The sequence below is a fragment of the Drosophila sechellia genome, chromosome 3L, assembly GCF_004382195.2.
Source record: "Drosophila sechellia strain sech25 chromosome 3L, ASM438219v1, whole genome shotgun sequence".
Classification (NCBI taxonomy): domain Eukaryota; kingdom Metazoa; phylum Arthropoda; class Insecta; order Diptera; family Drosophilidae; genus Drosophila; species Drosophila sechellia.
This window is the reverse complement of record NC_045951.1, coordinates 23,720,035-23,735,994: the sequence shown is the minus strand read 5'-3', so window position 1 is coordinate 23,735,994 and position 15,960 is coordinate 23,720,035. Positions and strand designations below refer to the sequence as shown.

At 40.5% G+C, this 15,960-nt stretch overlaps 1 protein-coding gene across 4 annotated transcripts in view; it reads left to right on the top strand.

Annotated features, from left to right (window-relative positions):
* LOC6620432 (synaptosomal-associated protein 25) overlaps nucleotides 1–15,960 on the top strand; it is a 93,684-nt gene that overhangs the window by 40,228 nt on the left and 37,496 nt on the right. For 2 of the 4 annotated variants that reach the window (XM_032718867.1, XM_032718869.1), the window contains one exon: nucleotides 10,333–10,381. The exons of the other annotated variants lie outside the window; for them this stretch is intronic. In XM_032718867.1, coding sequence (XP_032574758.1) covers nucleotides 10,333–10,381 — 49 coding nt within the window. The remainder of the gene's footprint in view (nucleotides 1–10,332; nucleotides 10,382–15,960) is intronic. 4 annotated transcript variants of the gene reach the window in all.

Genomic DNA, 15,960 nt, shown 5'->3' with positions numbered 1-15,960 from the left:
CTACTTGGAACCGAGAATTTTAAGTCGGGACTCTCAACATCACCACGAATAAGCTTACACATAAAGACTGTTCCAAGCATAGTTCTACGGTTTGCTAAGAACGGTAAATTAATTAAAATAGTCTACTGGAATAAGGAGGTAATATATGGTTTGCATCCAATTTAGGCGCCGCAAGGCAAAAAGTAAAAAGTTTTTTTGGACCGATTCAATGCGGTCCGAGTGGACTGCGTATTGTGGACTCCAAACAGGTGATCCGTACTCGAGAATCGGACGGACTAACGAAATAAATCAGGTTTTAGTCATGTAAGGATCATCAAATTCCTTAGACCACCTTTTTATAAAACCAAGCAAACCCCTGGCCTTATTGACAATAGACGAAATATGGTCAGAAAATTTTAATTTTGGGTCCAGAAGAACACCAAGATCATCAACTCGTGTTATTCTGTCAAGAGAGCACCCACTTAGAGTGTAAGTCGTGCGTATTGGGTTGGCACGACAAAAGGTCATAACTTTACACTTGGAGCCATTTAAGTCTAATATGTTATCACGGCACCATATTTGAAACCTTTCTATATCGGATTGTAAATCCAAATGGCGCGGAATGTCCTTGTGCTGAAGGCATAATTTAACATCTTCAGCGTACATAAGTACATGCGAATGTTTTATTACTAAGGGGAGGTCGTTCATAAATAAGGTAAAAAGAAGCGGACCAAGGTGGCTCCCTTGTGGGACACCGGATGTGCCTTGGAGAATACACGATAGAAAATTTTTAAAGGGTACTTTTTTCGTCCTGCCGTTCAGAAAGGTTGAAATCCAATTTAGAAGATCAACAGGGAAACCTAATAGATCAAGTTTCCTCACTAGAAGGTAATGATTAACAGAGTCAAATGCTTTACTAAAGTCAGTGCAGATGACATCTGTTTGAAGATTATTTTTGAAGCCCTCTATTACGAAAGAAGTTAGCTCCACGAGGTTAGTGCTTGTAGATCTGCGTTTCATAAAACCGTGTTGACACGGTGATATGATTGATCTACATAGGTGCTACAATGAGGAGAGATAACATTTTCGAAGAGTTTTGGGATAGCCGACAATTTAGAGATTTCTCTGTAATTGCTTGCATCCAGTTTGCTACCTTTTTTGTGAAGAGGAATCACAAAGGACTCCTTCCATATATGAGGGATTTGTGAAGATTCCAAAGATAAGGTAAACAGTTTCAGTAAAGGCTTGCACAAGGCTTCCACACAGAATCTGGGCACACAGCCAGGGATTCCATCGGGACCTGGCGAATAGACCGGTTTAACACGCTGAAGATCGTTAAGCCGTGAGCTTTCGTTTAAAGTGGGGCAAAATATTAGATTCGACTTAGATACCGCATATACTCTTATGGGTGTTCGGAATGAGGTAAAGTTGAATATGTTGTTTGAAAAAACTTGGCGAATAGATCGGCTATTGCCTGATCCGATGTAACCGTAGTGTTTTCAAAAAATAGGGGGGAAGGGTAAGAACTTGTTTTTCGCTTAGTGCTAACGAAATTATAAAACTGTTTCGGATCCTGTGCAAACTGGAACTTACAACGGTTTAAATAATTTTTGTAGCAATGAGCATTAAGCACGGTAAAGTTTAACCGAGCGCTTAAATATTTACAAAGGATGGACTGAGAACCGGTATTTTTAAATTTCATATAGAGTCTGGACTTTACATTTCTTAGGTGTGTCAGCTCTTTATTAAACCACGGAGGTTTAGAGATTGACGGATGGTACATCGGAACACAAGAGTTAAAAAATGATTTAATTGCGGTATAAAACATATTAATCGCATCCGCCATTATGATGCAGGAGTAAAGATCGGACCAATTAAAGCCAGCTATTAAATTGTTTAGACACTGAAAATTTGCCTTGCGGAAACAGGGAATTCGTTTTGTTGACTTCTCTGAATTTACTTTTAATACCGTACCTAAGTCGATTTCCACCTCGAAAGTAGGATGATATAGATCTTCAGGTTGAGTAAGAGGTACTACCCAGGACAGAAACACACTTTCAGGACTTGTTACAAAACATAGATCCAAAAGTCGACCAAGAGAATTTGGAATATAATTAACTTGCGACAGCGATAAGTCAAGCAAGCCGTCAATAAATTCATGTTGTGCTAAAGGGAGAAGGATTTTCGAACTTTCTTCTGGGGACCACGATGTGCCAGGTATATTAAAATCACCTAGAACTACCAATTGGTCCCTGTCAGACAGTTTATTCAAGATGGACTGGATAGCGGACAGATGATTCTGATATTCTGGGAATTCAGAAAATGGCGGAATATAGGAGCACGTAATATAAACTGATCTGTCGGAAAAATACAGCTTTACACATAAGAATTCCGAGTTACGGGAATCGTCCAAAAGTAACTCCTCCGACGTGAGGGTAGATCTAACCGCAATTAAGACTCCACCTCCCCGTCTGGAGGGACGGTCATACCTATATATAGTGTACATACCTGGGAAGACTTCGGAGTTAAGTATCTCCGGCTTTAACCAAGTCTCTGTGAGCACTATAATATGGGATGCAAATGAAAGACTATCACAATACAATTTGATTAATTTGCTACGCAAGCCTCTAACATTTTGATAGGAGATAGTAAGTTTTGTAGTTAATTTTTTGAAGAGGAAGAAGATGAAGAGGCGGATGGTGCAGTGGTCTGGCCACGTGAGGGAAGTTTAATTCCCACGGGCACCTTTTTCTTATTTTTGATCTTAGCTTCAAACTCTTTTACCACCATACTATCCGGCCAAAAATCACCCGAACATATGGTCGAAAAGAGCTCGTTTGGGACAGTTATCTTGAAAGATGATATGTCCCTAGCGTAAGAGAAGTTAAAGTTTTCCACTTTTATATTATCGGCTTTTGTTTTGTCTTGTATATATACAATACATCAGATGATCTTTGATCAGGGGAAAGCCGAGAAAAAAAAATTTGTTTCTTTAGTGGAACCACCGCGAGGGGTTTTGGTGCTGCAGATTGTATTTCTGAAGCGCCAACTTGTGCCGGTAGTCCGGACTCAATGTTCCCTTGTGGTGGTAAACTAATCGAGACAGGTGGAATCACTGGTTGAGAAACCAGTGCAGACAATTCGGAATTTTTAGCAATCACAATGTGGGGTCCATCCACAGCTGATTGATCGGATTGCTCCGAATCTTTTTTAGCTGCCGATCTTAGCAACATATGTGGATTTGCTGCGATTGACAGCTGATCAGTTGTGGAGTCCTGTTGATCATTTGCCCGTGGTTGCGGGGCCTTAGGCAGCCTACCACCAGCGGTTTTTTTGCGCTTTGCAGATTCATCTAATAGCTTAAGGCCATTAAACTGTGAATTAAGCGCGGAAAGAAGATCATCGGCTCGACGAAAACTATCTCTAGCTACGCCAAAACTGTTGATCAGTTCTTTCAAGCCACCTTTAGTTTGGCGCATAAACGATTTCATCTCGTTCGCAACCACAAGGCAAGCATCACAACAGTAATTTAGATTTTTACCCTTTGCTAGGTCATCACTTGTACGGCCATTAAAACCAGCGCACTTAGTATGCACCATTCTATCACATAACCAACAAGTCATTTTTGGCTGCTCAGGTTTTATAACCTGGCAACAATTTTTATAAAAGCAGACAGCATTTACGGTTTCCATGTTTAACTGAAATCAGACCACTGTGCACGAAAACACAAGACCAAAACTTTCAAGCGAGCTGTTAAAAGAACCGCATGAGAGCAGTCTGCACGCTGAGAAATTTAGATTTTGTGTGGGAGAGCGAAAGAGAGAGACAGAGTGAGAGCGAAAAGTGCAGTCTATGTGCATGCAAAAACAACAAACACCACTGCGAACAACGCACAAAAAGGGAGAGTAAACAAAACACAGAGACGAAAAATGCAAACTACTTTGTATATTTGTTTAAACTACTGCACAAATCACAAAAGAATCACTTCAGCTTTCAGTTAAATTTTTTTGTGTCTATTCCAATTTGATATTTTTAAAAAGCCACCCAAAAGTGGGTGGGAAGAAAAAGGTCTAATAAATATAGGACCCCATTACAATTGTAATGGCCCGTGGTTTTCCCTGTGTACCGATTATTACATATATTACACATAATTAATTAACATAACATAATATAAATAAAATAAAAATAAATAAATATAAATATTTAAAAGGTAACTGATTCGAGCGGCGATTTTAACAAAAGAATTTAAAAAACTTTAAAATTATAATAGTCAGGGCGTGAATTTTTAATTATTATTTTAGTTCATTATATTGCTACGAAATTGGACAAAATTCCAAACATGTAAATTCGTTTCTTCGATCAGAATTGTTTTCGGCCCGAAAATCTCACAAGTACGCACACATACACACGTTCTCGTCTATTGTTTTTACTTACACAAGCAAGCAAATTCTAATTTTAGATTTCTTACGCTCTCAGAGTAAGCGAGCGCACAGAGAGCAATTTTGGCCGTCACCAAGAAAGTGGCTGCATAGTGCCAAACCAATGTATGGCCGTTACGCATCTTGTTATTCTAGTGTCTTTGGTAACAAGCTATAGTAGTTTTGTTGAAAAGCAACACGCAGAAGGAAGCGTTTCCGACTATATAAAGTATATATATTCTTGATCAGGATCAAAGCCGAGTCGATCTGGCCATCTCCGTATGAATGTCGAGATCTTAGAAACTATAAAAGCTAGAAGGTTGAGATTCAGCACACAGATTCAATAATTTTATTAGTCGTTTAAAATTCTATCGATTTTCCAAAAAAAAATTTTGCCACTCCCACTCTAACGCCCTTAAGCCGCCAAACCGGTCACGTACACATTTTTTAAAAACATTTAAATTATTTCCCATTTTATCCCCCAATATCCCAGAAAAATTTGGTTCGGGTTCGCATTCACACTAGCAGAGTAAGGGTATCTAATAGTCGGGGAACTCGACTATAGCATTTTTTGTTGTTAAATGTTTTCTCATTTTATTTACCGATAACTATCGATATCACAGAAAAATATATATGCGATCACATTTCCACTGCTGAACTGGAATACTTCATTTACATAAATAGGGGGATTAACCTTGACCAGAGCCTTATCTATCGTTCTTAGAACTCCAAACCGAAGGGATAATTATATTGGTTCGCAGCATACATTGTTGAAATGTATGTATGTAATAAGTTGAAGTAAACGTTACCGACCATATAATTATTACATTCATGAACTCCTTACTCAAAAAACAGGAGTTGTTTTTAATGAGTCATTTACACATGCAAAGAAATAGAAATGCTATTTCCGTTGCTGTTGTTAGTGATAATAAATAAAAAAAAATCTATCATTTAAATATATTTATTTCTTTTTTTTTTTTTTTTTTGTAAATTTTATTAATTGGAATTAAACAAGTTTACTTCCCCCTATGTGGCAGCTTGACTAGGTTTTACATAAAATTTTACAGCATAGGCATACCAATATATAAATTACTTATACATTACTTTATAAATTAAGTTATTCTAACAATATTTAATTGATTTCTTTTCCATGAACAATAATTATAATAATCTCGATGGGAGATCATGTGGGTGGAAGCTTTTTAGCCTTCTTTTTTTCGGGGGATGGATAAGCCTTCTCGCCAGGGTGTTGGGGTGGGAACCTAGTCGCCGCATATAACTTTCCGCATGGGTCCTCAATACATCGCCTATCTTTGAAATATTAAGATCTCTTTCTATATCTCTGGTTCTCATGTACCAGGGGGAGTTACATAGTGATCTAACTACTTAACTTGAGCAACTCTTATTTTATTCAGATTAGTTCCGGCCGTAATTCCGTATATTTGCAACGCATACTTCCAAATTGGGGTCAGGATGGATTTATACAGGCGAACTTTATTTGCCAATGAGAGTTTGTTTCTCGGCGATAAGAGCCACCACATTTTTGCAGCCTTTGAAAGTACTGCTTTCTTGATCATAGTCGTATGCCTTTGAAACGTTAGTCCTCTGTCCAAAATCACCCCGAGGTATTTGTAGAAGGTCTCGTGTCGAAGTGTGGAGCCGAGCATGGAAATTTCAGAGCAGTTCAAAGGCCTTTTTGAGAATGTGACGCAAGCACATTTGCTGCAATTAATGCCGATATTCCATTCCGTTGCCCACTTCTCGAAGGCCGTCACATATTCTTGTAGGCTCTTGGTTGCATCACTTATGCTTGTACTCCTGACCATTACCGCGGTGTCATCCGCGTAGGTTGCAATAAGAACGTTTTCGTCTTCAACTTCTGTACAGCACCAGGAATCCGGCATATCAGAAGTATACAGCGAATAAAGAGTCGGGCCTAAAACACTGCCTTGGGGTACGCCTGCTGAGATTGTACGCGTAGGCGATTTGTCGCCATCGACAACCACACTGAACTGTCTGTTCGATAGAAAGCTTTTGATAAGAAGAAATAGCTGTGGCGTCAAAATGGTCTTAAGCTTACTTAGAATACAGCTGTTGTATACATCTTGTCCTCCATTGCCTCCAAAGCAAAGTTTCCCATTCGGTGTAGCTGTTCTGGAGTGCCATGACTTTTTCGGAAACCGAACTGCCACTTTGGAATAGCTTGGCTCACGCTTGGAAGTTTGAGGATGCGTTCTAATATTACCCTTTCCAACATTTTCCCTAGCGCGGGTAGAAGACTAATGGGCCTATATGCATCTACTTCAGTGGGTTGCTTTCCAGGCTTCTTAATCATCGTTATGATTGCTGATTTCCATTTGCTTGGAAAGTGCCCCAGCTTTAGAGCGCTATTGAACAGTAGGACTAAGAAAAGTACAGGTTTGATGGGAAGGAGTTTGAGCGTCCTGTTATCTAGGAGGTCCTCACCAGGCTATTTTTCAGGTTTGAGCTTTTTGATTTGCGTTACTACCTCTTCCAAAGTAACAGGGCCATTTGAAAAGGTTGGTCCAAGAGTGTTTGCACCCAGTCTCGTTGATCTGCCGGAGTAAGATTCAGTGGCTTAAATCTATCCTCTAAGCTGCTTGCGAAGATATCGGCCTTCTCCTGACTGGAGCCGCACCAACCACCAGCCGGATTTCTGATGGGAGCCTTTGGAATAACTTGTCTTTTAAGGTTATTCGTGAGTTTCCACAGCGAGTTGCTCGTCGATTCATCAGGACTTGCATTTCCAGCATTTGGTCAAAGTGGTATTGTTTGTTTTTCACCAGAACTTTGTTAAGACGATTTGATAACCTTTTGTAAATGTTGTGGGCGCGTGCGTCTCCTGTTCTGGAAAATTCTCGTCTAGCTCTTCGTTTGAGATGTATGAGAACTGAAGCGTTTTCTGGAAGTACACTGCGTCTACTCTGGGTAGGAGAATTTCTGCTTCCTGGTGTAGCAAGTGTCGCAGCCACGTGAATTTTGTCCATGAACATCACTATAGCATCTTCGATGTCTTCTGGATAATTTATGTTCATGTTTATGTTAATGCTTCTGTCTAGGACATTCCTAAATGTTTCGACAGAGGAGCCGGGAGCTAGTAAGGATTTCTTTCTGGATTTATATTTGGGAGTGTGGCTTAATGTTGCTACTATAGGTAGGTGATCAGAAGATAGATCGTATTCTGTTTCAATTCAAAGTTTATTTATTGGCACCTCATTTACGATAAAAAAGTCCAAAGCTGTTGGCGTCAGTCTAATGTTAGATGAGTAAAAGGTAGGTTCACCTGTAGCTAGAACTTCGCTAGAACTAGTTATGATGGCCTCTTGTACTCGTTTTCCTCGACTACATGCCCTTAGGTTGCCCCACCATTGAAGCTTATCATTGTAATCCCCTCCTGCTGATCAAAGCTCCTCTGTAGCTGATCAAAGTCGTTTTTAGTCCAACGCTTATTTGGAGGAAGATACAGAGAAGCTATTTTGATAATACCACCACTCGTTGGTACATCGAGACTTGTGACTTGTAAATCAGTGCGCATTGTTGATTTATTTTGACTGTGGCGAATATTGGCTTTGATGAAGATTGCAGAACCGTCTTTTGCGGTGATACTTGGATGATTGGCATAATATTGTTCATAGCCAGGAGTGTATACTTTTAGTCCAGGCCGCATCTAAGTTTCAGTAATTAGTGAGGCAATAAGAAAAAGTCGAAGTTTTTCATTCTTCTGTACTAATCCTCTTGCGTTCCATAATCCGATTTTTAAGTTTAAGACTATAATTTTTTTAGAAATCAGAACATGAACTAGATCACGAAAAGCTTTGTTGGACTCAATTGTTTCCATGACTAATTTAAAAAGAGTTTGTGCGATAATGGCTTCTTCGTCGTCATTTCCATCAGCCAAGATTTTATTCCAGCCAGGCTTCCTTGGGGAGTAGATGTTCAGTACAACGAAGCCTTTGTCTGTGAAGCAGCGCTCTATTTCTTCTCTTGGGACACTTGAGTGTATGTTTTTCACCACCAGCCTATATGGTTTTTCCTCACGCAGTTGATGATGCCAAAACTGTCAATTCAGGGCAGTCAAGTTACGAACCACACTTCTGAATGACGTTGCAACGTCTGGTGAAGTAGTATAACCTGTGGACATAACTGAAGCAGTTCTTGTCGAAACAGTACTTGTCCGAGCAGTACCTGTCGAAGCTCCCACAATGTACGTTGTTGTTGTTGAACAAGCAAGAGAAGTGGTAACTGTATTAGTTACTGTTGAAGCAGAGCTGGTTTTACCAAGACTTCCTTGTGAAAGGCCAAAAGAATCGTATTGCCTTGAGGCAATCATGGCTCGTATCTCTGCTTGAGTATGTCCAGCGATTTTCTTCATCTTCTCGAATCGGTTCAGCTTTTTTTCAGCTAGACCGGTGGACTAGAAGGTGTGTTTTTATCCATTTAATAAATTACTAAATTTTTAACTCGGAAAAAATAGAAATCATTTTCTTATATCTTACATCTTTATCGCTCTACCATTATATGTAAAAGACGGGACTAGCATATAGTTAATTGAAGCGGTAAACCTTATTTTTTTATATTACGGGTGTTCATCAGGGTATTATACCCTTTGGACTTAAATTTGGTCAATCGTTATTTTTTTATATTAAAACTTTAGGTATAACTTACTGATTACATTTGACTGACATTTGATTGTATTGTTGTATTTCTTTCTCCTTTTCTTTGATGATATTCTCAGTCACTTCACTTTGATGAGTTTGCCTTTAGTTTTTCAGTTTTTTTAAAGGTCCATTCCTTCTTCATTACTACCTCGGCAATAAAAAATGTGCATCCTTAACAATTTACCACCAAACAAAGCAATGAGTCGGTGGGGCTTGTTCTAATACCAACTGAAACTAAGCCATGTACTATTTCATTATACAATATGAAAATTTTCAGTTTTAATATAAGAAGTTATACCATATCATTTTAAAATAAAGTATAAGTACTTTATTAACAATTATAAGCTTCTAGTAGTTAATTAGTATAAAGGAATTAAAATAAAAATAGCCTAACGCAAATGACCTTAACTCACATTAAGCCATGATTCTCAATGTCGGCTTTATTTTTGTGAGTACGCATGTACATTTTATTTATTTTAATATTATTTAAAATGGCACCGTTGTTTATATCCGTTACTCGAAGAATATAACGGTATACTGTAGTTTTTGAAATGTATATAACATGTAGGAGGAAGCGCTTCCCACTTGCCAATAGCCGAGTCGATCTGGTAACGTCCGCCGCGCATACAGTTTTGGAATACGTTTTGGTATATTTTCATTTTATTTTTAGTCTTGTAAATTTTATTTTGCCTCGCCCACTCTAATGTCCACAAGGCGCCCAAAACCATACTTTTGAAAAATGATTTGTTATTTTGATTAGCCTTGTAAATTTTTAAAGATTTGCAACTTTAACGCTCAGAAATCGCCCACATTTTGAGAATTTTTTTTTTCATTTTATTAGTGTTGCCCAATTCAATGTGTATGCAAGAAATTTATTTACCACGCCCACGTTAACGTCCAAAACTGCCAAGTAACACTTCTGAAAAATGTTTTGAATTTTGTTCATTTAAGTTTTTGTCTTTCCAATTTCTATCAATATGCTAGCAGTTTTTTTGACACTAACTATATTGATATGCTAACAATAATATTGTTCCCGCTTGCAAACTGCCCAAAACTCTCAAAGTTTTTTAATTTTATTATTTTTTTGTCAACTTGTCAAATATGTCTACAAGAATGTTGAATTTTCTCGTGTGCGCTCGCACTGGATGAGTAACGGGTATTTCATAGTCGGGAAACTCGACTATAGAATTCTCTCATGTTTTTATTTTATGTTTGAAATTCTAATGATTTCAAAATGCAAATGTATTTCTATTTAGAGCGCGGAAGTTGGAATGCGAAGTATTGTTATGTTGGATGAGCAAGGAGGTAAGATAATCTTGGATATGAAGATTTGCATTTGTAATGCTATAAACAATAATTGAATTTTTGACACAGAATCAGTTTTACATATATACTATGATCGTTTATAGATTCTATGTACATACATAAATTGCGGCCTTGGAGTTATCTTTCAGTAAATTAAACTTGATCAGCATGGGATAATAAAATATTGTAACGCTTTTTCGGCGTAGGAAGTACCTACGATAAGGAAAGCCGAGCGGAACTTACCCCTACCCTAACCCTCGCCAGAACTTGAATCGGCCACACGGTCGTTTTCGGGTTATATCTCAACAACGAAAAGAGCGAAGAGAAAGAAAACATTTACAAGAGAGTCTTATTATTCCGTCACTTATTTCCACCGGAAGGGTGGCGCTAGGCTGGGCGGTTTTCGTTAGAGTACAGAAAAACCCCTTCTCCCACTGCGAATTCTACCGGGTAGAATCGCGTCGTACTGCTGGAATCGGTCCATCCATCAAGCTGATTGTCCTCCCAGCTCTCGAAAGTTAGACAGCCATCGGAGGCACCAGTGATCAGTGCGTATTGTGAATTTTCGACAAATTGGGTAATGGTTAGTGGGTAGGACCACGGCTAGCAGTTCTCGCCGAGTGACACAGTAGTTGCGTTTCGCCGCACTAAACGATTTGCTGTAATTATACATGCTTTTGGTCGAGAAGATGTTGACTCAAAACAGCGCTTGCACCATGGTTGCCTAACCCCTCCGGGGCGGGAATGTTAGACGGTGGTGACGTGAGTTTGACTTTTAGCGTTTCGAAGGTATCGTGAACCGTTGGTGACCATGCGAAGGCTCGTTTAGCTTCTGAACCAAGTGATCCAAGCAGCACCGGAGAAGAGAACATACATTAGGCACTCAAAGGTAGCTGGAGTGTTGGTTAGGCCGAGAGGCATCCCGTTAAATTCACATATGCGCAGATATGGGAATACTTCCGGATGAAAAAAATATGATGTCATTGCAAACTACCCAGTGGCCCATGATGCGGACAGCGCTAGACGTTTCGTTGCATTTTGCAACTATCATAGAAGTTGTATCAAACATTTTGCCGTATATTCCCGGGACACAACAAGAATATTTGAAGGGAATTTCCCTTTCGAATGGACAGTTAAATGCCAAAACACAATCTTATACTTAAAAACAAAACTAATAGAACCAACATTATTACAATATGCTGATTTTACCAAAGAAGTTAGTATAACGACAGATGCAAGCAAACAAGCGTGTGGAGCAGTATTAATTCAAAACCGTAGCATACTCCAACTTCACATTCATAAAAGGTTAAAGTAATAAGAGCCCCACAGAGCAAGAATTGGCAGCAATTCATTGGGCAATATCACATTTTCGACTATATATTTATCGAAAACAGTTCACAATTAAAACAGACCACAGAGCCTTAACGTATTTATTTTCAATGGTAAATCCAATTTCAAGGCTTACCCGTATGCGGTTAGAATTAGAAGAATACGACTTTATCAAAAGGGCAAGTCAATATTGAGGCAGATGCCCTATCTAGGATAAACATATCCGAACTGAACTTTTCTTAAACGTGGAATACAAGTTACAGCAAGAACTGATGTTAGCGATCTGTGTGCTAATGGAGAACTAGATTTAGGTCAGTTCTTCCAAAAGAATCAAAAAGAAGCCAGTATACTCAGGATCAGCCAACTCAAGTTGGCACCGAGCGAAAAGACACTTGAAGTAATTTCAATTGATTCCTTGAAAGAACTGGGCAATAAAATATTGAATACATTAAGAGTAGCGATACTCAAGCCTATGACCATTATAGAAAATATAAAAGATCAAGTAGAGATACTGTTAACACCCCGCGACGACAAGGTCATACAGGAATTGTAATGACCTTAAACAGAGTAAAAAGACATTACTATTGGAGTAATATGACTCGTTCGTTAAAAGAATACGTACGTAAATTCGACAAATGCCAAAAATCTAAATCGAGAATTTATACTAAAACTCCATTAACGATAACTGCTATACCAATCAAAGATTTCGATACAGTGATAGTGAACACAATTGCTCCGTTATCAGAAAATGGCAACAATTACGTTGGAACTTTAATATGTGATCTTACAAAATATTTTGTGGCCAATTGCAAATATAAACGCAACTATGGCAAAAGCTTTATTTTAATCTTTTATTCTGAAGTACGGTCCAATAAGGAAGTTCATTACACCCATGTGAACTGAATATAAAAACTCTATTTTAAATGAAATATTTTTTCTAAATTTTTGAAGATAGACAATATAACTTCTACATCACAACGCTACCAGATAGCGGGAACAGTAAAAAGAAGCCATAAAACCTTTAACGAATATATCCGTTCCGAGGGACTACCTGAGGAAAAGTTCTATTAGAATACCAGAAGGTTTGGTTTGGTTTAAATAACTTTATTGTTTCGTTATTGTTTTTTTTTTTTTTTTTTTTTTGGAGTAACTAATTCTATTTATTAAGATTTCAAAAGGAATCGTTCAGTAATTCCTCTGAACTTAACCTAATGTGTGATAAAGATAAATGAGACCAAGTGGTATCTTAATTATAAAGTACAAAAGAAAATGTAATATGTTATGTTATCCTCCGGGTAAGGAGATCGCTGGGGTGTACCCTCTTCAGTCTTCGGAGAGAGATGGGATCAGCTAGGATAGTTGCTAGTCGGTTCGGGTGGGCCATAAGCCTGTCGGCATAACGGCTGCTGTGGAAATTAATCTGATCCCCAAGAAGGGTAACTTTCAGATCTCTTTCGATGACTATGTTCGTCACGTACCAGGGGAGTCCAGATGCGTGACGTGCAGCTCTTGACTGGACCACACGGAGCCTATTAAGCTGGGATTTGGCGGCAGTTCCCCACACCTGGATGGCATAACTCCACGTTGGAGCGAGAATGGCTTTGATTAAAAGAGCCTTAGAGCTCATTTGAAGTTTGCTGGAGTGGAAGAGCCAGTCGAGCTTTTTTAGCTTCGCCAGTGACTTTGATTTGACCGACGTGATGTGGGCCCCCCAGGTCAGTCTCCGATCTAGATGAACTCCTAGGTAGCAGTGCGATCTAGCATTGGTGATAGGGCTTCCATTGAAGGTCAGATCTGTGCAGGTTCCGGGTCGCAGGGAAAAAGTTACACAGGCTGACTTTGAGGAGTTAATGGCCACATTCCATTTGGCAGTCCATTTTTCGATTGCGTGCAGCCAATCCTGGACCGCGTTGGAGGCAGTTTGCAGTGAAGGATGAGACGCCAGCATGGCAGTGTCATCGGCGTAAGTGGCCAGGAGCAGCTGAGCCGGGGGGACTTCGGCGTTGTTTGCGGGAGATGGCATGTCAGCAGTGTACAGGGTGTATAGGAAGGTCCCAAGAACACTTCCCTGTGGAACTCCTGCATGAATCTCCTCCAGGCTGGATCGAGCATCACGCACTGCAACGTCGAACGTCCGATTAGAGATGAACGATCTCAGGATGGCATAGTAGGGAGCAGGAAGGAGAGTTTTCATCTTGTATAGAAGGCCCTCATGCCACACCTTGTCAAACGCTTGCTTCACGTCTAGAAAGACGCCGACCGTGTAGAGTTTGTGCTCGAAGCCATGCGTCACCTGGTTTACCAGTCGATGTATTTGTTCAGGGCAGCCGTGGGACTTCCTGAAACCAAATTGGTGTGGAGGTATATGGTTCACTACTTGCGGCAGTTCCATCAGGCGGGCTAAGAGTATTCTCTCAAAGATCTTAGAGAATGTTGATAGCAGGCTGATTGGGCGATATGCATCGATCTGCGTTGGCGGCTTTCCGGCTTTAGGTATCATAATGATACGTGCTCGCTTCCATTGCCTTGGAAAGTGCCCTAGCCTTAGCATGGCATTAAAAATTTTTACTAAGGCTAGGACTCCTTTGCGTGGCAGAGACTTCGCAGCACAGTTGTCGATGCTATCGTAACCAGGGGTTTTCTTGATGTGTAGCGCCTTCAGCTGCATCATGACTTCCTGCGGAGTGGTATGCCTAATGGGGCGAGCCGGTACAGTCGGAGCGTCCAGAAAATTATTGATTTCTACGCGGTTTGAGTCGTCTGTTAGGTTGAAGGGCAAGAAGGTGGAGGTCAGGTGCAAAGCAAATGCCCTCGCTTTTTCATCGTCCGTCTTGAGCCAGAGGCCACTTTGACTCAGGATGGGAGATTGAAACATCGGCTGCCTCTTGATATTTCTTGTGAGCCTCCATAACGAGAAGTTGCTGTTGTTATCTGGGCCAATACCCTCAAGCAGGGTATCCAGATTATCTCGTCGGGTCCTGGCTAGCAAACGATGCAGTCTGTTTGTGGTACTAGAGTATAGCTGCTTGATGTTCGGATCTCCTGTGGCGATATACCGTCTCCTGAGGCTCCTTTTGTGGGAGAGCAGCTCCCTAGCCTCCAAGCTCAAGATGGGAGCCCTCCTTGCGGTCGTGTGACGAGCTTGATGTGGGGGAGGTGTGGCCCTCCGTGCTGCTTCCGCGATTGTAGCTACGAGGTAATCTACATAAGCTTCCAGACTACTGCATGTGTCAATGGGGATGTTGAGATCAACTGTGGCCTCGATGTGCTCCTTGAAGGCCACAGTATTTGCAGTAGGTGACAGCATTTTAGTGACACCTTTGAAAAGCTGAGCGTCTTCATCCAGCACAAACAGCAGGGGGAGATGGTCAGACGACAGTTCTGTCAGGGTTTGCACGTTGATTTCTTGCTGTCTGAATCCTTTGGAGATCCCGAAATCAATTGCACTTGGAGTGACACTTGTTCGAAAGGGATAGCAAGTAGCTTCTCCAGTTGCAACAATGTCAATACCTTTGCCCGCCAGAGCGGAGAGCAGCACCCTGCCTCTAGTGCACATCCTGTAGTTTCCCCACCATCTGTGCTTTGCGTTCCAATCACCTGCCGCTAGGAACTTTGTGCCAAATTGAGAGATGATAAGCTCAACGTCAGCCTCCGTCCACCTGAGGTTAGGAGGGCAGTATACTGAGGCAATGTTAAAAGTACCCCTGCTTGCCGTCAGCTGGATAACTGCTGCCTGGATGTGATTTTCCGACAGGGTGGAGAAGAGTTGATGGGAGATGAGTGATCTAATAAGGATCGCCGCACCTCCGCGACGGCTGTCATCCGGGTGGTTGGCAGTGTGGAGGGTAAAGCCAGGAATTCTAAAAGTGGACCGGTTGGTTGTACATGTTTTGGTTGCTTGCTGGTCCCAAGTAGCTTCCGTCGATCATGCGTCGGCCCCATGTGCTTTCATATTGCAGCGACGATTCCACTGACTCCGGCTCTCCGTATTGCAGAAGTGCAACTTTGTTGTACAAAGTTTCTGGCTACGTTGCTGAAGGGTCGATCGATAGACTAGGTCTGGATGGTGACCAAAAACAGATTGGAACGTTTGGCTTCCATATTTCGTTTACTGTTTTAACTCGAGACGATCTACGGCACGTATTTATTGAAACAGGCCATAAGTCAGATCCCTCTTAATTAGGACCATTTGAGGTCATAGAAGTTATAGGAAATGATAATATAATAATAAAGAATGATAAGAACAAGAA